The sequence below is a fragment of the Phocoena phocoena genome, chromosome 6, assembly GCF_963924675.1.
Source record: "Phocoena phocoena chromosome 6, mPhoPho1.1, whole genome shotgun sequence".
Lineage (NCBI taxonomy): Eukaryota > Metazoa > Chordata > Mammalia > Artiodactyla > Phocoenidae > Phocoena > Phocoena phocoena.
The window spans coordinates 98,590,600-98,613,794 of NC_089224.1; the positions used below are offsets into that span (position 1 = coordinate 98,590,600).

General features: G+C 45.8%; 1 protein-coding gene across 3 annotated transcripts in view; it reads right to left on the bottom strand.

The window, feature by feature from the left end:
- The window catches only part of ASTN2 (astrotactin 2), a 914,376-nt gene that overhangs the window by 743,251 nt on the left and 147,930 nt on the right, over nucleotides 1-23,195 (bottom strand). For all 3 annotated transcript variants that reach the window (XM_065878807.1, XM_065878806.1, XM_065878804.1), the window contains exon 2: nucleotides 20,624-20,811. In XM_065878807.1, the coding sequence (XP_065734879.1) occupies nucleotides 20,624-20,811 (188 nt within the window). The remainder of the gene's footprint in view (nucleotides 1-20,623; nucleotides 20,812-23,195) is intronic.

Genomic DNA, 23,195 nt, shown 5'->3' on the forward strand with positions numbered 1-23,195 from the left:
AAATACCCACACATTCTTTGACACCTCTCTCTCCAGGAGGTGGCCCTTAATCCCCCTCTCCTTGTGTGTGCTGGACTTTGTAAACTTGCTTCAAATAATTGAGTGTGGAAAGAGAAAGATATAAACTTTACAGTGGAGAAACCTGGCAGACACCCCCTCACATAAGTGCTCAAGGTTAACATCATCAGTAATAAATCCTGTTGGTGTCACACATCTGATGATATGATGTGACGAGAAGGCCACTTGGTCTTTGTGGTATTCTTCCTCCAAGTCTATAATCCCAGTCTAATTATGAGAAAGCACCAGACAGACCCAAATGCAGGGACATCCTGCAAAATACCTGACCCAATACTCTTCAAAAAGGTCAAGGTTATAAGCAAGAAAGACTGAGGAGAAGGAGACTCAGGAGACAGAACAACTAAATGTAATATGGTACCCGCGATTGGGTCCTGGAACAGAACAAGGACATCAGTGGAAAAACTGGGGAAATCAAGTCTTTAGTTAACAATGTGGCATCAATGTTATCTTCTCGGTTTTGACAAATATACCATGGTCATGAAAGATGTTGACATTAGGGGAAGCTGGCTTAAAGGTATATAGGAATTATCTGTGCTTTCTTTGCAACTCTTCTGTAAATCTAAAATTATTTCAAAATAAGAAGTGAAAAAACACCACCACCACCACCCCCACCAAAAAAACCCCCAAACCAAAACCATCCCTTCTCTCAATGATGTTGTAGAAAGCCTTGGGGTAGGATACTAGAGAGCTTGCACCTGGTGCTGGCTTGCTCATTGACTCCGGCCTTGAGTAAGTTCCCCTCTCAGGGCAGCTCCTCTGTCTATTACACGACGGGGAGTGGAGGGTGCTTTAGTCATACTCAAGTCATGTTCACATGGCACAGCCTCAGTGGTGTGTGGCTATACCACACAAGTCCTGTCTACCCTCACCTACCACTAACTCTTCCAAATTTCCAGCCAAAACAGAACCATTTTTGTCTGTTACATATTAGGTATTTACATAACATTTCATTTAGATGGAAGGTTTCTGATGTAAAATGTTGAGAAGTACTGGAATCGATCACTGATACGGTTCTTTTCTAAACTTACGTTCACCTTCCCCTGCCAAGACTTTCCTGAATGAACTAAAAAGGACTTAAAACACTCCCTTCCTTCTCTAGTCTGTGAGTTTTTCATAGTAGGAGCCATGTCTGTTTACCTAGGTTGATCAGTCCCCTGCCCTTGTCTTGGGACAGAGTAGTCAATACCACGTGAATCTGTGCCGAATAGGAAGCTAAGAGTCTAATAACCTCTGGGAAAGAGAATGAGTGAGGAACACATCCCTGACCCCAAAGTCTTGCTAATACCAGCTACTGCAAAGAGATCTTGACAAAGAGGCAGAAGTTGTCAATTACTGACTGATGTCCAAATCCATGCCACAGTTTAAGACCTGGATGAATTTTCCCTTTCCCCAGGAAGTTTCCCTTGATCCCTCCAGCTAGAAGTTACCTCTTCCTCCTCTGCTTTCCCACTGTCTTTGCTCTAGCCCCTGACATGGTACTACCCTGTCTTCCTTGAATACTCGACTCAACATCCCTACCCAAAGATATGAAACCTTCATCTCAGAACCCAGTGCCTTGTGCATATGACATGCTCCATGGAAGCTGAAGAAGTGAAGGAACAAGCTCCAGGCCTCCTGGTTCAAAGGAAACTAAACAAGACTCCAAGAGATCTAGGTTTGAATTCCAGCTCTGCCAATTCCTAGAGTGCAACCTTAGAAAAGTCGCTTAATGTCCTTGGGGGCCTCAATCTCAAGTCAGCCTCTGGTTAGTGCTGTTAATAAACCCTATATATATATAGATTTTTTTTAACATCTTTATTGGAGTATAATTGCTTTACAATGGTGTGTTAGTTTCTGCTTTATAACAAATGAATCAGCTATACATATACATATATCCCCATATCTCCTCCCTCTTGCACCTCCCTCCCTCCCACCCTCCCTATCCCACCCCCCCATCCCACCCCTCTAGGTGGTCACAAAGCACCAAGCTGGTCTCCCTGTGCTATGTGGCTGCTTCCCACTAGCTATCTGTTTTACATTTGGTAGTGTAGACATGTCCATGCCACTCTCTCACTTTGTCCCAGCTTACCCTTACCCCTCCCCGTGTCCTAAACCCTATAGACCAGATCACACAAGCCCAGGGGTCTGACACAGTACTTGACATCCAGTGGGTGGTTGTTCAAGAAATATTAGTTGTATAAATACTAAATTGTAGCCTCTTTGAGTTTCTGTTTCTTTATCTGTAAAGTAACGATACAAATATCTACCTGGCATCTCTGTGGTGAGACTAAATAGCAGAGAATGGTCGTACATTGAGCACAATGCCTGGTGCATGGCAGTTGCCCAACAAATGTTTGTTTCTCTTCTAGTCTTTTCCCATCAGGCATTCTCTCCAATGAGGGGGGACTCACTTAAGCACTTCTCCCAGCCATGCACTTCATTATGGAGGCCAAATTAAGAATCCAAGGTGCTTACGTTTGAGAAAAAGCAAAACATGCTGGGCCATGGAGTGCAGCGTGGGGTGTAACGTATGTACAGTGGCTCTGCTAAGAAAGCATCCAGGTGCCCAGTTGAGAGACTAACACAGCACCATTAGCATAACAGGTGCCTTTGCAAAAAGAAGGACACTTTAAAGACAAATCCCCCCAATGCATTCCCCAAATGCAGGAGTGCATATTTAATTACACTTAATGCTATCTTTTTCCTCTAGCTCTGTGCATGGAGGGGACCCATCGCTCCACAAATTTGGGAAGATTTTTATAGAAATGGCTAGAATCCAAAACTGCTTCCCAGCTCCAGTGTCCAAAGGAAGAATATCAACAGTGGTGCTTCAGGGAAGGAGCCATGGGCTTTCCTTGTTTGCCTGAGGAGCATGGAGCTGAGAAAGAAAATCGTGGGATGGGAAGAGCAGAACACACTGGGACCCAGGAGAGTTCAAGTTCACTGTGGGCAAAGCCCTGGGCTGATCTTCGTCATAAATTAGTTTTAACCCACACAGCAAACAAAAGGGTGTAGGTATAACCACCATTCTAATTTTTCTAGAAGAAAACCGAGGTTGAGAGGATTGGAGTGATGCCAAGGTCACAGAGCTGATGACGGAGGATCTTAGAGTTGCACTCAGCCCTAACTGCTCCCCAGCCCGTGTGTTTTCTTCCTCATCGACCATCCCAGAGGCTCTCGCTCAGTGGGCGCAGGCTCTGTGGACATGCGTTGTCCCACCCGTTTCACATACATCATCTCACTGAGTCCTTATCCTGTTTGGTAGTACTTTCTCTCTATTTTACAGAAGAGAAAACTAAGGCTCAAATAAATTAACCTGCCCAAAGTCATAAGTAGAGGGGAAAGAAAGTTTGGGGTTTATCCTCAACATCATACTAACTTACTGTGTGAATCTGAAGAAGGGAATTTCTTTCACTGGCCGTGGGTTTACTTCCTTTTAAAAATGAAATGCTTATAAGCAGAGATTGAAAGGTTCCTTGTGCCTCTAATATGTCATAATTGTATGTGCTTCTCCAACACGAGTTCCTCCCTATTTGCCTCTACAGGGCAACCCTAACCTTCCAATTATCCCCAGGGGATGCTGAGATATTTGGTAAAAGGAGATTTGTCTTTACCATGGACTCACTGTGTGATTTTCGACAGGATGAATCCTTCTAAGCCTCAAGCAGAGCTAATAATAATAATAATAGCTACAATATCAATGTCTAAATACCCAAGGATGGTTTTTAAAGATAAAAGGCAATAGTAGATGCTGTGAACATTGCCTTGAAACTGCCAAAAGCACTGTACGAATATTAGTTAGCATCAACAGTATTATGACTGCTATAGGGTAAAATGCGTTCTTTGAGGATAATTAACTTCCAAATCCAAATAGAGGTGATGCATGAAAGTATAAATGGTCCTCAAAGGCCCTCACATGAGAATCCCTGTGCTTTACAAGATCTGCTCTTCAAAATTCCTCACTCAGCTTTTTTTTTTTTTTTGCGGTACGCGGGCCTCTCACTGTCGTGGCCTCTCCCGTAGCGGAGCACAGGTTCCGGACGCACAGGCTCAGCGGCCATGGCTCACGGGCCCAGCCGCTCTGTGGCATGTGGGATCTTCCCGGACCGGGGCACGAACCCGTGTCCCCTGCATCGGCAGGCGGACTCCCAACCACTGCGCCACCAGGGAAGCCCTCTCACTCAGCTTTTAACAGATACTAGGATATCTGTTACAAATGGATACTCAGAGCATTTCATGGAGAAGGTGAGGAGCTTCTACTATAGCACAGCAGCTAAAGGCATCGACCTTGGACTTCTACAAGCCTGGGTTCAAGCCTGAGCTCCATCACTTCTAAGAAAAGAATCTGCTGCTCTTAGCCTCGGGTTTCTCACATGTAAAAGGCAGTAACCAAAAGCCTCCTCACTGGACTCTCATGGAGATTAGATAAGAGTGTGGAAAGCATCTAGCAGTGTTCCTGGCACATAAAAAGACTCAGCAGGGCTTCCCCCTGGTGGCGCAGTGGTTGAGAGTCTGCCTGCCGATGCAGGGGACGCGGGTTCGTGCCCCGGTCCGGGAAGATCCCACGTGCCGCGGAGCGTCTGGGCCGTGAGCCATGGCCGTTGAGCCTGTGCGTCCGGAGCCTGTGCTCCACAACGGGAGAGGCCACAACAATGAGAGGTCTGCGTACCGCAAAAAAAAAAAAAAGACTCAGCTGACTCTGCTATTATTAATACCAAAGTGGTATCAATGCACAAACTGCAGTAGCCAAAAGAATGGCGCCATGCGCGTGGGCACACAGAAGTGGATTAGGAAGAGGGCTCAAGTGTTCTTTTCAATGCCTGTTTCCCGGGTGCCCCTGCTCTAATACGTACCCTTTCACCTGATGTTAAAGGGTGAAAACCGCATTTGCTTAAAATCCATCTGCTTTTTATAACTTCCAGAGACCAAAATCTGCATGGGCAGCAGTTCTTCGCTTCTCTTAATTAATTCCTAAACAAAGACTGCTCCAGCAGCAACACGGTTTATGAAGCCAGTTGACCTCCTGGTGCAGAAATGATGACACACATGTTGTTGCTGCTTCACAACCTCATTTGTCACTCTGCGCCACTTGGGCAGGCCAGCCACGTCTCCACCTTCCAAGGAGCAGGAGGTGGTCCCAGGGTGGGTCCGAGACCCCAGCTGTCACCTCCCATGGCTGCGGGCCTTCCTCCATTCAGGGGCCTCCCACTAGCAACCTGGGGTTGGATAGGCCAGAAAAACATCATCTTTGTCTTTGCTTTTTCTAGGAGATTCCCAAGGTGAGGACTCCCTAATCTGCATGGGGTCTGGGAGACTACAGGTAATCATAATCAGAGTCACCATGAACTGGGCATCTTTTACGTGCGAGGCACTATCCTGGCATTCTACCTGGGTTATCTCATTTCATTCAACACAGTCTTTCAAGGTATGAGTTGCTGTTCTTGATTTAAGGTCCAGGAAACAGGATATTGGAGATAAGAAGGAAGGTTTGCACAACTTCAGAGCTGCCCGTTACAGAGCACTTCCTACCGACAAGGCACCGAGCACTTCACTGGGCTCCCTCGTTGAAGCCTCCCTCCACCACTGTGAGGATCTCCGTCAGGTTAGACAACTTTTTCTAGGTCGCACAGGTAGTAACTGGGTAAAGAGAAACCTAACAATGTGTGGGTCTCTCCTCTGAGTGAACTGTTCTTCCAGTTTCACTGGCCTCAACGTGCCAACAGGGAGAGCATGGGCTTGAGACTCAGAGTCCAGGTCTCTGGCTGCATGTGACCTTGGGCAACCTCAGTTTACTCATCCATCAAATGGGCATAGTCTTACACATCTCATCTGTGAATAATCACTAACAGGCAGTTTTGTAAATTTTAATGAAGTAGTGTGTGAGGAAGACCATGCAAGCATATAAAAGGCACTCTCAAATAACTGTTGCAATAACTAAGTGGAAGCTGTTACCATCAGCCCCTCTCCCTGCAACCTGGGAATCTGCACCCAGTATTACAATGTTGCAGAAAGTTAACTACTGTAACACATGACAGGATCCAATCATCTATCTCCCAATCCATTCATCTAACAGTTTACTGAGCTGCTAGTATATGCCAGACACTCTAAAAACCTCTTTCCCCTCTTCTCTCCCCTTTCCATCCTGTCCCCTTTCTGCTTTGTGATCATTTCCTCCCCTCTTTCTTTTTCCCCTTTGTCCCAGGAATAAGAACCGAGGAAAAGGGAAATATGTATTCCAGCTTCTGTCATCACTCAGCCGTTGTCGGCTAGGGAGGCACTAACCACAATTCTCTTCTGTATTAGTTTGCTCAAGCTGCCATAGCAGCACTCCACAGACAGGGTGGACTGAACAACAGAAGCGTATTGTCCTACAGCTCTGAGGCTGGAAATCGGAGATAAGGTGCTGACAGGGGTGGTTTCTGGTAAGGGTTCCTTGTAGACGGCCACCTTCTCACTGTGTCCTCACATGGTCTTTCCACTATGTTCCTGCATCCTCTCCTTATAAGGACACCAGTCCTATTAAATGAGGGCCTCACTCTTATGACTTCATTTAACCTTAATTAGCCTCTTAAAGGCCCTATCTCCAAATACAGTCACATTGGAGGTTAGGACTTCAGCATAGGATTTTTTGGGGGGAGGAGGACACGATTCAGTTCATAACACCTGCCACTCAATCTCAAAAATGAACGGCAGGCAGAGTATCCAGCCCAAATCTTACCATGGACCTTGAATTACCTGCTACGGGACTTCAGGCAACCATCCACCAATGGCCCCCCCTACCCAGTTCTGTCAGGGATCCAGAGACTTCTTGTTCTGGTGCTGACCAACTGTGTGACCCTAAGCAAGCCCCTTCTGTGAGGCTTGGCCTGACCTGCTGTAAAAGGGTGTTAAAATGGACACCTACTTAATAGGTTGTCAAGCTTTCAGGAGATGTTAAATGACAACATGTTCTATTAACATTAATGGGTCAACACTGTTAGAGCTTTAAGAACAGCTACAAAGTACTGAGAAACTTCTATGTATCATATACCAAGCCTGCACTTACCATGGATGCTTCCATATCTGGCAGTGTTTTTATCAGAGGAGGTACTATTGTTACACCTATTTTCCATTTGAGGAAATCAAGGTTCAGAGAGGGCAAGTAGCTAGCCCAAGACCACAAAGTCAGCAAAAGGTTGTCAGACCCAGGTCCAGCTGATCAGCTTCCCCTCTCAGCCATGCTTCTACAATTACTGTAATGGCACAGACCTGCCCTGCATGAGTTTCCTTTACCTGAGATCATCTGCAATGAGGGGAAGGGGGTCTCGTCTCCCCCCACATCTCCTCCCGGGGGCTCTTGAAACATCTCAGTAAAGCCCCTGGCACAGACACCAACATATTTCACTCCCTATTACGGGAGGCGGAGACAGGGCAGGCCTCTAGACGCTTCGTTAGGGGAACATCAGGACACATATGGACTTTAATAAACCAGGAGCTGAAGAGAGTGTCCATGGGGAGAGCACAGAGAGCCACTCTTGCTGGTGCCCCTGCAGAATTTGAGAGGAGGGAGGGCTGGGGACACAGAGGGTCAAGGGCAGGAGAGGGTGAGATGGGGATGCTGATTAAGAGCTTTACAGCCAGTGAGGCAGATGCAGGGTCTAGACCCCAGCTTGGCCTCTCCCTAGCTGTGTGACCTTGACCAAACCCACTTAACTTGATGTACTTCAACATTTCAATCTGTAAGACGGTGATACCAATGCCTGCGTGGTGGGGTTTCGTGAGAACTAAATAATAATTTAAAAACTTAGTGGGCTGAGGCTGTGGTTTTCCCACTACTGGTCTCAATGAGCTGCAGGTGAGTGATTCTCCACCTTTGCTATCGGCAAACATTAGGGGCAGAGCCTGCCATAGTGCAGATTCCCCAGAACCCCACACCAGGTGTTCAGCTCTGGCAGACCTGGGGCAGGGCCCAGGAAATTGCCTTTTAAACGAACACCTGAGGTAATTCTTATGTATAGAAAAGAGATCTGGCTCCACATCTAGTGAAATACCAGAAGTAAACAGTAGAACTTAATAATATTAGGCAATTTTTAAAGATCCTAATGCACAGAGTGGTAATGCAAGGGCTTTAGAATCAAGACACTTGGTTTCCAATCTTACGTTGCTTATATTGGATGAAATGCTATCATCTATGGATTTCAACCTCTTCCCAGGTAAGAAAGACAAACTACCCTACAGAATTATTTTAAGAATTAAGTAAAATAATGCACGTAAGGCCCCCAGCACAATCCCTGGCACACAGTAAGCGCTCAGTATTATCCCTCTACAAACGCGTTTTCACCTTGAGCTTGAAAGGAACCTGCAATAACCCCGTAACTGTGGAAACCCAGGGGTGGGAACAGAGGCACAACAATTTCTTTCTACCTTAATTCCAACCTCACGTTTGTTTAATCAAGCAATTTACAGGGGGCAAAAATAATTTGTGGTTTTAAATGCTTTGATACAAGCAGCAGGCGCTGCAGTCATGATAAATCATCTCCGACATATGCCCAGCTCCTCCAAGTGACAGATGACAAACAAAAGCAGGACGAGGTCCTCCATCACAGGCAGAGTCATTGAGTTAATGGAAGAATTATTGCCTGTGAAATCCACTCCAGTCCTATTGAGGGGAACGTACCAATTTATCAAAGCCAAATGAACATTAATTGCAGCAGTCTGGTAAGTTTTCCAGCCGCTATGACCTTCATTGAATTTTAATCCAAAACAGATAAGATTTCCTTCCACACAAGAGGAAACAACACAATTAGCTCAAAATGACAGCTAGATTACAAAGCAGGCACACACAAACAATGCATACACATTCACACTCACGCACATCCTTCCCCCCAGTGAAAATATCGATCCTGCTTGACTTAAAATTCAGCACCAAGGAGGTGGCAGAGAAAAGGTAAATACAGGCAATCACACATCTGCATAAACCCCCCTCCCTTCATTCAGGAGAGAAATTTTAGAGGCAGAAGTCAAGATGGAGAAGGTGGCAGGCAGTAATGGAGACAGAATTTCTGTTAACTGCTGTAATTAATGTTATGTCTCATCTGGGAGAGATTAGGAAAAACACAGAGAGGGAAGGAAGAAAAAACAAGTATTATTTTGCTATTAAAGACACCCTTGAGCTGGGGGACATTAGCAGCAGAAGTTTGAATTGGGTGATTGTTTGACTGTATTGATAGATTTGCAGACAGCACGATTACCACAATGAAGTGAAATATCGTTGTGCTGAACCTATATGTTTACGGCTCCCACAGCACAGAGGGTCCATCTACTGAGTGCAGATCACAGCTGGGGGAGGTTTAGAAAGAGTGGTTCAGTGGAGGCCACACACACACACACACACACACACACACAGAGTCATGAGATCTAGATGGGAAGGCCAGCTCTGTCATTGACCTGCCACATGACATTGACCACGTCACTCTTTGAGACCTACAGCCTTAGTTTCTGTATTTGTTTTCACTCTAAAATGAAGGAGTTGGACTAGAGGAGTTTCAAAGTAGCTGTTTTTGTTTTTTGGGGGGAATCTAAGTCAGAAATGTCTGCTCTCATCACTTCTAAAGAGGATACACTACCTCCTTCCACAGTCCAAGGGCAGACCTGCATTAACAACACACAGAGTCAAGTATTAACTAGATGGTTATGAAGATGGGTCCCTAAAAGATCTTTACCCATCCTTGCCCCTGTAAGAGAAGAAATACCACAGAGGAGAGAGATCACTTGGAATCAGAAACGTAACTTTAATTCTGGGGTCGGGCACTGGCTGTGTGATCTTAGAAAAGAGTAGTTTTAACTGTCGAGGCCTTGGTTTTATCATTGGTGAAAGAGGAACAATGACAGTAGCAATATTAATGAAATTGATGATACAACATCTACGTAGAGTTTACACGTGTGACCTCATTTTAATTCCAGGAGGTAGAAACTATTATTATCACATTTTACAGTGGAGGAAACTGAGGCACGAGGGAGTAACTTAACCATGTCACACTGGGAGGTCAGCCATGAGTCCAGGATCTAACCCAAACAGTCCTGCTCCAGACGCAATACTCTTTCTGTTTTTAACTCTTTTATACTGAAATAATTATAAACTCACCAGAAGTTGCAACGTTACTGCAGAGAGTTCTTGCATTGTCTTCACTCACTTTCCCCCAAAGGTAACATTTCTCATAACAAAATACAGCTGGTCCTCCTTATCTGCACGTTCTGTATCCATGGGTTCAACCGATCCTCTGTTAGTTGAATCCACATGTGCAGAACCCATGGATACGGAGGACCAACTGCACTACATTATTTTATCTAAAGAACTTGAGCATCCGTGAATTTTTGTCTCTGTGGGGGTCCTATAACCAATCTCCCATGGATACTGAGAGACAACCGTAGAATAATCAAAACCTGGACGTTAACAATACAATCCCATCAGCTAAACTACAGACCTATTTGGATTTCACTAGGTTTGCCACCAACGTTTTTTTTTGGAGGGGGGGCGGTGGGGAAGGTGGTGGCCGGGTCTAACCCAGGATCCTACGTGGCATTTAATTTTCGAGTCTCCCTTGTCTTCTCTTATTTGTGACAATTTCTCAGTCTTCCCTGTCTTTCATGATCTTAATACCTTTGAAGAATGCTGGTCAGCTATTCTGTAGCATGTCCCTCACTTTGAGTTTATCTCTAATGTTTTCTCAGGATTAGAATCAAGTTACACCATTTTTTGGCAAGAAAACCAGAGAAACGGCATTGTGCTCTTCTCACTGCATCCTATCGGGAGATTCAGGCTGTCCATATGTCTTGTTCCTGGTGAAGCGAACTTGGATCACTTGGTTAAGGTGATGTAGTGGGTTGAACGGCGGACCCCCCAAAAAGATATATCCATATCCCAGTGCCCAGAACCTGTGAATATGACCTTATTTTGCAGATGTAGGTAAGCTAGGGATCTTGCAAGGGGGAGATCATCTTGAATTATCCAGGTGGATCCTCGATCCACTGACACATGTCCTTACGAGAGACATAGAAGAAAGGACACAGAGGAGAAGGTGAGAGGCAGATGAAAGCAGAAATTGGAGTCAAGTAGCCACAAGCCAAGGAAGCATGGAGCCACCGTAAACTAGAAGAGGCAAGGAATAGAGCCCCGGAGAGCATGCAGCCCTGCCGACCCCATGATTTTGGACTTCTGGTCTCCAAGACTGTACAAGCATCAACATCAATTTCTGTTGTTTGAAGCCCCTCAGTGTCTGGTAATTCGTTATAGCAGCGCTAGGAAGTTAATGCGAGTGGTGTCTGCCAGACCGTCCCACTGTGAAGTCGCCATTTTCTCTCTGTAATTAATACATATCCGAGGGGGCGGGTGGTGGCGTAATTCTTTGAGACTGCAAATATCCTGCTGCTGCTTGACGTCTCACCCATTAATTTTAGTACATGGGTGGATCTTGTTGGTAGTAATTATTACAGTGGTGACGGTCTAATGGTGACTTTCTATTTCCCTCTTTCCTCTACACTTATTAATTGGAATTCCACTGTAAGAAAGAGCTCTCTCTTCTATCCCATTTATTTATTAGTCAATTATTTATATCAGTATTTTAGAGTCAATATTCTTAATAACTCCTGCCCAACTTAGCTCTAAGGATGTTTACCAAGGCCAAGCCCAACAGTGAATTAGAAGGGAATTTTTAGGAGGCAAAAGGAAAAGAAAGGGATCTTCTCTGAGCACTGTTCTAAGACATTTCATGTGTCTTTTATCATTTATTTCTCCCCCGATCCCCATGAATGAGAGATTCACAGCCTCACTGGAAATTCAGGAGAAAGTAAGAATCAGAGAAGTTCAGGAATATATCTGAGGTCAAACAGCAATACGGGAAAGAGTACGATTTGAATGCACAGCTGTCTGTCTCCAAACACACATTACTTCCACCAAACCAAGCTGCCTCCTGAAGATGGGGAGAGGGGACAAAGGGGAGTTAAGTGAAGCAGGAAGTGGAAGCCCACTAATGAACCCAAGGGAAGCCCACCTCGATCTTCACTGCAGATAGACTCAGAACATGCGGGAAGGGGAGTAAACAGTGGGAACGTGGCACCCCACTTGTACACACACCCCATTCATTCATTCCCTGTTGCTAGAACACCATACGAAAGCCCTGGGTTCTTGAAGGAAGATGAAATGTGGACAAGAGGCTGGAGGAAAGCAGGTGGGGCGTGGCCACGGAGAGGACATTCTCCTTGACTTTTCTGCCAACCCATCTGGCCCCTCCCTGTGTTGCCCCTCTGTAGTCTCTGGATCCCCCCCACCCTCCAGGACTCGGCACTGCAGCTTCACCCACCTCAAGCTCTCCTGCCTCTTCTCAGATCCGCTGGTCCCGAAGCCCCGCCTCAGAGCCTCCCCGTCTCTGCTGGATGTTGCCCCATCTTCTGGACTTCCTCCTCAGCCTCTGCCTTGCTCCTAGCACCCCACCCTTCACACCGTCAGTCCACCCTCCAAGGCTCTTTCTGGGGATCCCAATCTATCTGGTCCCTCTCACTCTGCTGTTTCTCTTCCCTTGTTTACTTGTCTCTGTGTGGTTTCCTCCGTGTCTTTTATTCTCTGTTTCCTCTTTCCCCACCTCTGCTTCTATTGCCAAATCCTTTTCTGTCTGTTCCTGCCAATTTCCCTTTATTTTTCTACATCTCTCTCATTGTCCTTGGCTCCCTCTTTCGGTTTCCTTTGATTTCTCTCTGCCGCTGGTAGTTTCTACACATCTAGTATACAACAGTTGCTCAATAAATACTGGTGGATGTCTGTTTTCCCCGTCTATCTCTCTGCTCCCCGCCCATTATGCAGATTTTTTTCTTATATACATTCCCATCTTGCATTTCTTTTTGACCAGAAGGCTCAAAGGAACGGCCTCCAGGCCCCCTTCCCAAGATGTATATCCAGGATGCCTTTGTCAGCCTTCTCCAGCTGGGCTTGATTGTTGGCCCAGAAGAATGGAGTAGGGGTGGAGAAGGCCCATTTTCTGGCCTCATTCTTCTCCATCTGTAAAATCCATATAGGACCATACACCCCTGCCACTGGCTTGGCCACACGATATGCTCTGGCCCACAGAATGTCTAAGCATTTGCTTTAAGAGCCATCCTAGATTTCTGCCTGCTGTCTTGCTCATTGCCACGAAAACCAAATGTCTCAGACTGGGGCTCCCCTTCAGCCACAGTCCCAGCACGAGAAGACAAGCAGATCTGGGCCACCGTGACTGCAGCTGTTGACACGTAACGTGCATGAGAAATAAAGCATTGTTTGGTCAGTCACTGAGGTTCAGAGTGATTTGTTCACAGAAAAGGCAAGCAAAAGCTGACATCTCAAGAACTGGATTCTGCCAGGTCTAAGGTGTTTTCAGCTCCAACGTTCCAACCAAACTGTATAGTTCTACTGCTTTGGGGGAAACCTAGCCAAACGCTTTCATGTGCACTATCTCAGTTCAATGTTTTGATTCTAATTTTATTTCCATTTGGCAGATGACCAATCAAGAAGCTCAGAGAGGTGAAGGTTTGTCCAAATCTCTGCAGCTGGTACAAGGTACAGTCTTTAACGTGAAACCAGGCCTCCTGACACCACCTCAGGCTCATTCCATCAATACTTCCCTAAGCTGCATCCCTAAATGTCGTGGCAGATAAGCCATATTTCCTTTAGGACAGAAGCCATGGCTTATTCTCCTAATCTTCCCATTAGCCTAGCTAGAGACTCTGTGGGATTTTAGTTAATCCTTGTTGTTGAGGCAAGCCATGGCCAAGCTTCAAGGTACATATGATTTACATTTTTAAAAACTAAAAAAAAGCATTTGTGATTTTAAAAATTTCACTTTCTGGGGAAACAAAAAAAGTAAATGGGATTCACGAGGTATGGCACACATATAAAAATGTACTTGGGATATTTGTACGTCCAAACTTCATCATGTCTTGGCAACAGATATAAGCTTGAGGATCTCAACTTACAGATGGGGATACTAAGGCTAAGAAGGGAATGTGACCTGCTTAAGGTCATAGAGCACATGAGGGGCAGGGCTGCGACAGCTGAGTCCCAGGCCAGAGATTTTTGTGCTATGTGTATCACATGATTTTCCTACCACTGCTGCCACCTTTTTAAAAATATTCCTCTCAGTCAAGATGTTTCCCCTTCTACACTGCCTTCACTCTGAAAGGCTTTGGGTTCTCCCACCTTGGTGGCCCTGGGCATCCTTCATTAATATCACTTATAAATAACACAGCAATAGCACTTATTGTTATTTCTTGAATTGTGTCTCCCCAAAAAAGATATGTTGGACTCCAAATCCCCAGTACCTCAGAATGTGACCTTACATGGAGACTGGATCTTTACATATAGAGGTAATCAAGTTATGATGGTGTCATTACGGTGGGCCTCAATCCAATGTAACCAGTGTCCTATAAAAAGGAGAAAATTTGGACACAGAGATAGACACCCACACAGGGAGAACGCCAGGAAGAACAGGGTTATCTTGCCACAAGCCCAGGTGCTGTAAGAAGCTAGGGGAGGGGTCTGGAACAGATCCACATCTTGGCCTGCCCACAGCTTGATCTCAGATTTCTAGCCTACAGGACGGTGAGGCAGTAAAGTTCTGCTGTTTAAGTCACTCAGTTTATGGTGCATTGTGATGGCAGCCCTAGGAAACATACACTTGTAAAAAGCAGAGTCTGAACACTTGTGACGACCTGACTGTGTGTCAGGCTCTAGCAATATGTGCTTTATGTGTATCACCTTAGGTGATGCTCACAACAGCATTCTTTGGCAGGTATTTCCACCCTCACTCCATTGTAGATGAGGAAACGGAAGAAGCAGAGGGAAGGAACATGCCCAAGTCACATGGCCGGTAAGTCAGTGACGAACCTTGGGATACCAGGTCCACAGGGCTTGCATGGTAGTTACATTCTCTATGCCTACATGTTCTCAAAAGTAGAACAGGAGTAATAATGACACCTATTGATTTAGGGTTATCGTAAGGATTGAATGAGTTAACAATGTGTCAATGACTATAGCACTAACTAAACATCATAACAGTGCTTGCGAGCATTATTTTAAGACTCTTCGCTGTCTTGATTATTTTCTCATACATTTTCTAGTCAGTTATTGTTTATCTTAACATATGATCCCCAAAAGTAAACACAATATTTCAAGTCTCACCTAGAACCTTCTAAAACTAGTTGCTCGGAAAACTCATTTTTCACGAATACAACTTAAAACGTAGGACCCCTTTTGATGATCAAATCCCGCAGAGTTGGCTTGTTCTGAGCCTGTGGTTGATTTTTTAGAGCCTTTTACTTTTTTATGTTTTTTCTACCAGATAGGATTTTCATTGTTGGGTTTAGTGGGCAAGTAAAGCATTGCATGATTGAGTGATTAAATCAATAAACTAAGGAACGCATGATATGCTGTGAATGAGTAAATGCAATGACTGGGGAAATGATCTAAAGCCATTTTTCACAGAAAGCTTTAAAATGTACTATCCCCATATCACACGGATCCTTTAGACAAAGCTACTGATTGAGAATGGTAATAATAATTTCTTAGATTTATGGGGCAGTTTATAATCCTCAAAGTGTTTTTCTATATATTATGCCATAGAATCATAGATCTTCAAGTTTGAAGGAATACAATAGTCATCTAATTTAACTATTATTCCTCTCAAAGTCCTGACAAATACGGCTTCTAGCCTTTGCTTGCATACCCCCAAAGACAAGGACCTCACTACCCGCTGACTCAGTCCCCTCCATTTCTGGAGAGCTCAAACACTTTGGAAGCTTGGTCCTTTGTAAGCCCTCCTCACTGGGGCCCACCAGTACAAATCTGTGGCATTTTCTGTGGGATGGTCCCTTTGAAAGAAACATGTCCTCAAGGTCTTCTCTTCTCACTCATCAAATCAAACATTCCCTTTCATCCCTTTGCTCAAAACATTGTGGCAACAATACTCATCACTGTTGTCACTACAGCTAACACTGTAATGACAGCTACCACTTCGTGAGCACTTACTGAATTTCAGGCACTGCACCATGCAGAATCATGCCCAAGAGCAAAGATTCTTATTAATTTGTGCAGACTGGAGTTGGAATCTCAGCTTTGGTACTCATTGGTGATGTGAACTTCAGCAGGTTATAAAATCTCACTAGCTCCCATCTAGTTCTTCATCTGTAAATGAGGGACAGGAACAGTATCTATCTTATAGAGGAACCAGAACAATTAAATGGAATGCTGCATGCACCACACCTAGACTGTGCCTGGCCTTCAGAAAGTCCTCAGTGAGGGTAGCCATTGTTTTTATTATGCGCGTGTGACCTCATTCAGTACTTAGAAACAAATCTGAGAATTAGGAAATATTATTCCTGTTTTACGAATGATGAGGTTGATTTGGCCAAGGTCATAAAGCCAGCAACAGAGATGCTGTTTAACCTTGGAGTTGACTCCCAAGTCATAACCCCCCTTAACACACCCGTAGATTCCACATAAGGTGGGAGTCTTTGTATTAATTTGTCCATAACATTTTATAATTTAAGTCAGCAACTAATTCAGGGAGAAGAGAAATGATGGTCTGCTTTACAGATTAAGAGCAGAGGATCTGGAGTCTGCCGCTATAGAACTAAATATTGGTTTTACCATTTAACCTTGACCAACTCACACCAATAGCTATTGATATCATTAACATCTCAGGTTCCACATCTATGAAATAAACATAAGAGTATCCACCTTAAGATCTGTTGTAAGGATTAAATTTAATAATGCATGTAAAACAAAATTTGGAACACTAGCTGGAATGTAGTGAACACTCAGTAAATGTCAGGTATTGTGAATATTTCTCTAGATCAGATAGCAAGATAGCGGCAAAAAGAAGACTCAATCCAATGTCTCCTTACTTCTCCATTAGAGTCCTTTAAAACTGCTGCACCGGTAGTAGTAATAACCACCTTTACTGTATCCCCACAATGTGCCAGACTAGATATTAGGTATGATTTATATATTTCTTCCACTCTTCTCAATAACCCTGTGAGACTGGTATGATCAGTTGTTTCACAGGTAAACTGAGACTCAAAGAGGTGATGGAACTCCCAAGAGTAGAACCGTCAGGAAGCAGGAAGCAAGAAAGACCATGCCTTCCGAACCTCTGCTCTGTTCTCTGCATCCACCGTGCCCCCTGCATGGCCGAGGCAGGCATGGGACTGCTCTGAGTAGCTGAAGTCGGGGCTGCAGACTAGATGAATGACCCTCTACTTTCTTCCTCTGCCCAGGGTTTCACCGAGTACCTCTTTGTTGCCTGACTCTTGGGATATTAATAGTCAGATGATGCAACCTTCTGGGATAAAGTAGATGCTCAACTCAGGGCTTAACAAGCCCAAAAGGGCATGCTGGTTCCACTCCAGTAGGCATGGATTGTAGCAGGTTCCAGTGACTGAGCTGGAACTGGTTGCCCTGCATGGGTGGGCAGGATATTTATGCTGAGGAAAGTGGATGGAAAACATTGACTCTCACCTCCAGGTTTCTTTGAGATTTGACTGGATGATTTGGTCTTCTCACAAAACCATCTCAGATCTTCACCGAAGATGATAACAATGCAAAGTTTGACAGAGGGAGAGTCACGGTGTCCTGAGTAGCCCCGTGACATGAGTTTGGAATCTTGGAAAAGCCTGGGCCCAGAAGTGCTTTCTTGTTAGCCACGCAGCCTTAGGCAAGTCAGTTAAACTCACTGAATCTCAGATTTTTCATCTGTGAAGTGGGAAGGCAGGTCCCAGCCACCATGAATGCCATTTTAAACGTCTGGGATTTAAAAATCTAAAAGATTCAAGATATGCCTTAAAAATTAAAAAGATTGGTAAGGCGGGAGTGGGGAGAACCAAACACTGTTTTTGTTCTTGCTGAATTATCTGTGGCCAGAACGGCAAGGACAGAGTCTGAGCCACGGAGAGGTCTGTCTTCCAGGCCAAGCCCCACTGTCTGGCTGGGGGTCCTGGACAAGTCCTAGTCTGTATTTGGACCTCAGTTTACCCATCTGTGAAATGAATGGGTATAATACATCAGCACATCTCCATAATAAAAGTGTGCCTAATAATAAAAGCTAATGCCCTTGTATGCCAAGCTCCTCTGATACAAGTGCTCTGATACACAGTAAGTATTAGTATAATCCTCATTTTTATAGATGACAAAACATGGCATAGATGGGTTAAATACTTTACCCAGCATCACCCAGAGTGCTAAGTGGCAGAGTGAAACTTTACACCCAGGCGCTCGGGCTCAGGTGTCTGTGCTTACAGCCATGTCGTCCTACCTCTATGTAGAGGGCAGGGTTCCCCGAGGCATGTCCCACCTCTGAGAGGCTGGGCTGCCATCAACGGATGCAAAGGGAACCAATGTTTCCTGGACAGGACTGTCTGCTGAGGGTAAGGTGAGGACAGGAAAGATCGAGATCTGGGAGCACTGAAGGGGGAAAGAATGGGTGGGACCACAAGGTGGTAGTCTTGGGCCACTCCAGCTTGCGGGCAGGGAGGGTCTAGAGACTGGCAACCTCCACACCACCTACTCCACCAGCCACATCCTGAATTACAGGGAATCGGAGCGACATCTGGGTCTTAGTGAGTTCTTCTTTCCAAGCTAAACTCACTGAGCAGAAAAAAGTGAGAAACACCTTCAGTCTTTGGGGAGAGGTCTGATTTCACTAACACTAACACTGGGCATGGAAGCAGAGAAAGGCCATGCAGGACTCACTGATCATTGAGATAATACTGTCTAGGTCACTGGGTTACGGGAAGGACGTAGGTGAGTAAATGCCATGCCGAACAGAAGATGCTTAATAAATATTAGTTCAAACCGAGTCTCACTCAGACTAAAAGAAGAGCCGTCATGCCCATGAGCTGGTGCCCCGGGCCCCTTGAGGAACTCAGCAAGTACCCTGAGAGGGTGCTTACAAACTTGCCACCCAAACTTAGCATGCAGGCATCCACTTGGCTTGGCGTGTGGCTGCATCACTCGCTAAATATAAAAATGGGAAAAGTCTATCACACTCATTCCATGAATAACACAAAGGCCTTGATTTTTTCCTCCACGTGACGAGCATGAGTTAGGTCCAAATTTAACGTCGCTGTCTGGCTGGGGTATGTGTGTGTTTTTCCAAAAAGCGAAAATTTCCAGGCACTTACTCAGCCCTAATGAGACTGTCTAATGCACAGTGCAGGTTGAAGAGGGACCAGGAGAACAGAGACCAAAAGGCAAGATCTGCTCCACTGTAGGCCCTTGGTAAGTACTGTTGACTACTGAATGGAAGGAAAGCATGAAGGGCTGGGTTATAGCCCTATTGTGCTGAGTGGCCTTAGGTCAATCACTCTACCTCTCTGAGCCCTACCTTCCTCACACATAGGTTGGGAATAACTTTTCCTACCCTCTTGCATCTGGCAGAGCTGTGCTAAAGGTAAAAAGGGGAAAATAACGTAAGAACGTAATAAGCTTCAGGAGTGAAAGCACTAGAGGGATGTCAGCTGTAGCTATTATCTGATCTCTTCTTGAGCCAGTTAGACCCCGTACATTCTGCAGATTGCATTTTTTTCTATCTACTGTGCAAAGCCATTAAGTACAGCTTTCCTAACACATCGTTAATGTGAATCTACATACGCTTTACCATTCAGGTGATTTCCGTCCTAGCATGCTTTTCTGGGGAGGCAGCAGCCTCAGAGTGTTCCAGACCCTGGGGCCAACAGACAACAGATCTCTATGTGTCCATAACTTCATGTCTAACATGGAAGTGACATGTCTGACTTCTTGGTGAGAATGCAATGAAATCATGTCCATGAATGTGCCGGGTGCAGTGCTTCACACATGGTGGACAGTCAAAAAATTCTTGCATTGAGAGAGAGAGTGTAGAGGACATAGTTCAGTTTTTGTAGCCAGATACACATGGGTTCAAATACCCAAGAGCAGCTCCATCTCTTCCTAGCTATGTGACCTTGGGGAGGTTTCTCTACCCCTCTGACTCAGTATTCACAGCTATAAAGTGAGGGTAATGGAGGGGGCTTTGGTGTGTGACAGCCCCGGCTATGCCCAGTCCAGCTCCAGGGACCACCATGCACGGTCTACACTGCAGGGGGTGTTGTGAGAGTTAAAGCACCTGGCACATCAAGGGCACTTGGGGAAGGGCAGCCCCATTCCAATTTTGTTTGTTCAGTCATTCTTGGAACGGCCGGTTGTGGAGCGCTGAATCTCAGCCCTCGGCAAAGCAGGTCAAGCACATGACAGATGTTAAACAGCTGTTCCCAGAGATGTCGGCCAAAAGGCCAAGGAGTTGGAGACCCTTTATTTTCTCCTCTGAAGCACAATTAGTTTGTCACAGCTGACAGATGATAGACGAGTATGCATCAGTCCAAGTGACACCGTGGGATCCACGGTGTTTATCATTCTAACCTCTCGCACTTGGCCAGCTCCTTCCCTCCACCTGCTGGCCATCCCCTGCCTCCTGCCACAGTCTCTCCACTCGCCCTTCCCTTTACCCACCCCCCAAAGCCCCCCACTGCATTCCCACTCACTCACCATCACAGAAATGTGGAGGATGTGCATCTGCTCCTCTACAATCTCTGAGGGCTCCTGGAGGGTGGGGGCGGTGGCCCGGGCCAGCTGCCCGGAGCTGCTCATGGAGACGTGGAAGTACAAGGTGCCGTTCTCCAGCCACTGCTGTCTCCAGTGCACCAGCGAGATGTCCGCTGCCGTGCCTGACATCTCTGAAAGACAAGACCCAAGGTGCTGGGTGAGCGGCAGGTCTGGCCTCAGCGCTCCAGGGAGGAGAGGGGCCACATGGATTCAGGAGCTCTGAAGGCGCCTACCTGTACCAGGATGTCTCTCCCCACATGGAATCTCTGAGCCAGAGATCATCACTTCCATTTACAGATGAGTCAACTGTAGCCAAGGTTATCCCCAAACAACAGAGTGGCAGAGGCAGGATTTGAACCCAGGTCTGCCTGGTGCCCTTTTGATACCAGCATGCATGATAAGGTATTCATTCTACTCCAACAGTGGAGGCGAACTAAGCAAGAGGTGAACGTGCTTACGTTCTTGTGAGGCCACGGAACTATAAGGAGGTGAAGGAAGGACATCTCTGAAGAGTGGGAGTTCAGAGTGCGAACCCTTCAGAAGCTGAGTTGGAAATGCTCATGGCAGAACCTCAGAGCCGGGAAGGCCCAAAAGAACATCTGGCCCAGCTAAGGTGCCTCAGGATCACCCTTTAAGGGAAAGGAGCTTGGTAAGTGGGTTGTTCTGAGCCATTTCTCCTGCTTCAGTCAGAGCCACTCCATTTTTTCCCTCATTTTGTATATACTGTACTCTCAAGCCAGGAAGTACTGGCACAAAGGTTTCCATGGCTTAAAAATACTTGAAAACCCTCTTTCCTACTTCAATGTCCTCATATAACCAATGGGAAGTTAGGACTTTCTAGTCAATTGTCAGGTCACCTGACTTGAACTTCCTAACTCTTGCCTCTACGCTGTTTTTCCCTCTGAAAATGCTTTAAAAATAATAAGTATCACTTTAATAGTACTTCCAGTCAATGTAATTGTAGCCATATAGCTTCTTATTAAGAAGGGTGAGAGCATACAGTACTAAAAGCATCCTTGCAGTGGGATCATACAACCTTTTCTGAAAATATTTTGAAGGGCAAGGCCTATCAGTGTGTCCTGTGAATGAAGGGGAAGGGTGATGGGGTTGGTGAATTATCAGATCTTTCCTCAAGTGAGAGTTACTGTAGGAAACAGAGGCAATCAATCCATCAATAGACAAGTGGCCTTAACAGCGTCTAACTCTTGGACCTCTGGACGGAGCTATAGAGCTGACCTAGAGACAGTATTTCTCAGTCCCCAAAGACCTCATGTACATGCACACAGACATGAGCTTGGGGAGGATTTATGAGGAAGACGAGTTAGAAATTCTTATCTAGTCAGCTCAACCCATGCCCACGGCAGCCCCCATCACACCTGGTGACACTGAATGAAACAGTCACCTTGAGATGAGATGATGATATTTGCTCACCAAATTCTACTGAATTATTCTCATATGGTCCATTCCCAGTAGACTCTAACTCCTTCAATTTCACAATCAAAAGTCCTTAGGGTGGCTTCCCTGGTGGCGCAGTGGTTGAGAATCTGCCTGCCGATGCAGGGGACACGGGTCCAAGCCCTGGTCTGGGAGGATCCCACATGCCGCAGAGCAACTGGGCCCGTGAGCCCCAACTACCGAGCCTGTGCTCCGCAACAAGAGAGGCCGCGACGGTGAGTGGCCCCCGCTTGCTGCAACTAGAGAAAGCCCTCGCACAGAAACGAGGACCCAACACAGCCAAAAATAATTAATTAATTAAAAAAAAAAAAGTCCTTAGGGGAAGAGCATCTGGCCCTTAATAAGTGCTATAAAAAGTTAGCTATTAACATTTATGATCATTATTATTATTATTAATAGGGACAGGATCTAACACACCCTTCAGACGCTCTTGAGACATTCCTGATTGCCTGCTTTCTCTCCCACTCTTCATCCAGTCCATCAGGAAATCCTTCAAAAGGCATCCGCAATGCAACCCTTCTCAGCTCCTCTACCGCAAGCCACCTGGGCCAAGACACCCACCCTCCTCTCTTGCCTGCCTTCCTGCAAGGGCTCTTCAACTTGACTCTTTTCTTCCACCCTTGCCTCTTCTGTCTATGCTCAACCAGAAGCCAGAAGAATCCTGCCACAGCATAAGTCAGCTCACGTCACCACTCTTTTCTAAACCAACAGCCTCCCATCTCATCCCAAGGCAAAGACAAAGTGGCTGGAATATAGTAAGTTATGAGTCCAAGGGAAAACCTGCTTGGGCTTCCCTTGCTGCAATAAGAGTGGAGCAGGGCTGCAGATCATCTCAGGAGTACATCGGCTCCTAGAACTTAGGCCCCAAAGGGCCCCCAGAGCACACTGTGTGGCCCCGGGGAGGAGACTGGCTGGGAGCCTAGTCTATGAAGCACATCTCTCCCCAGCACGTCCTCTCCCCAACCTCCCAGCCTCAGCATCGGAGGACGTGGCAGAAGCTTCTCTGGCAGCCAGCCAGCTGGGCCAAGGCAACGTGAAGACGTTATGGTGAATGGCCTTG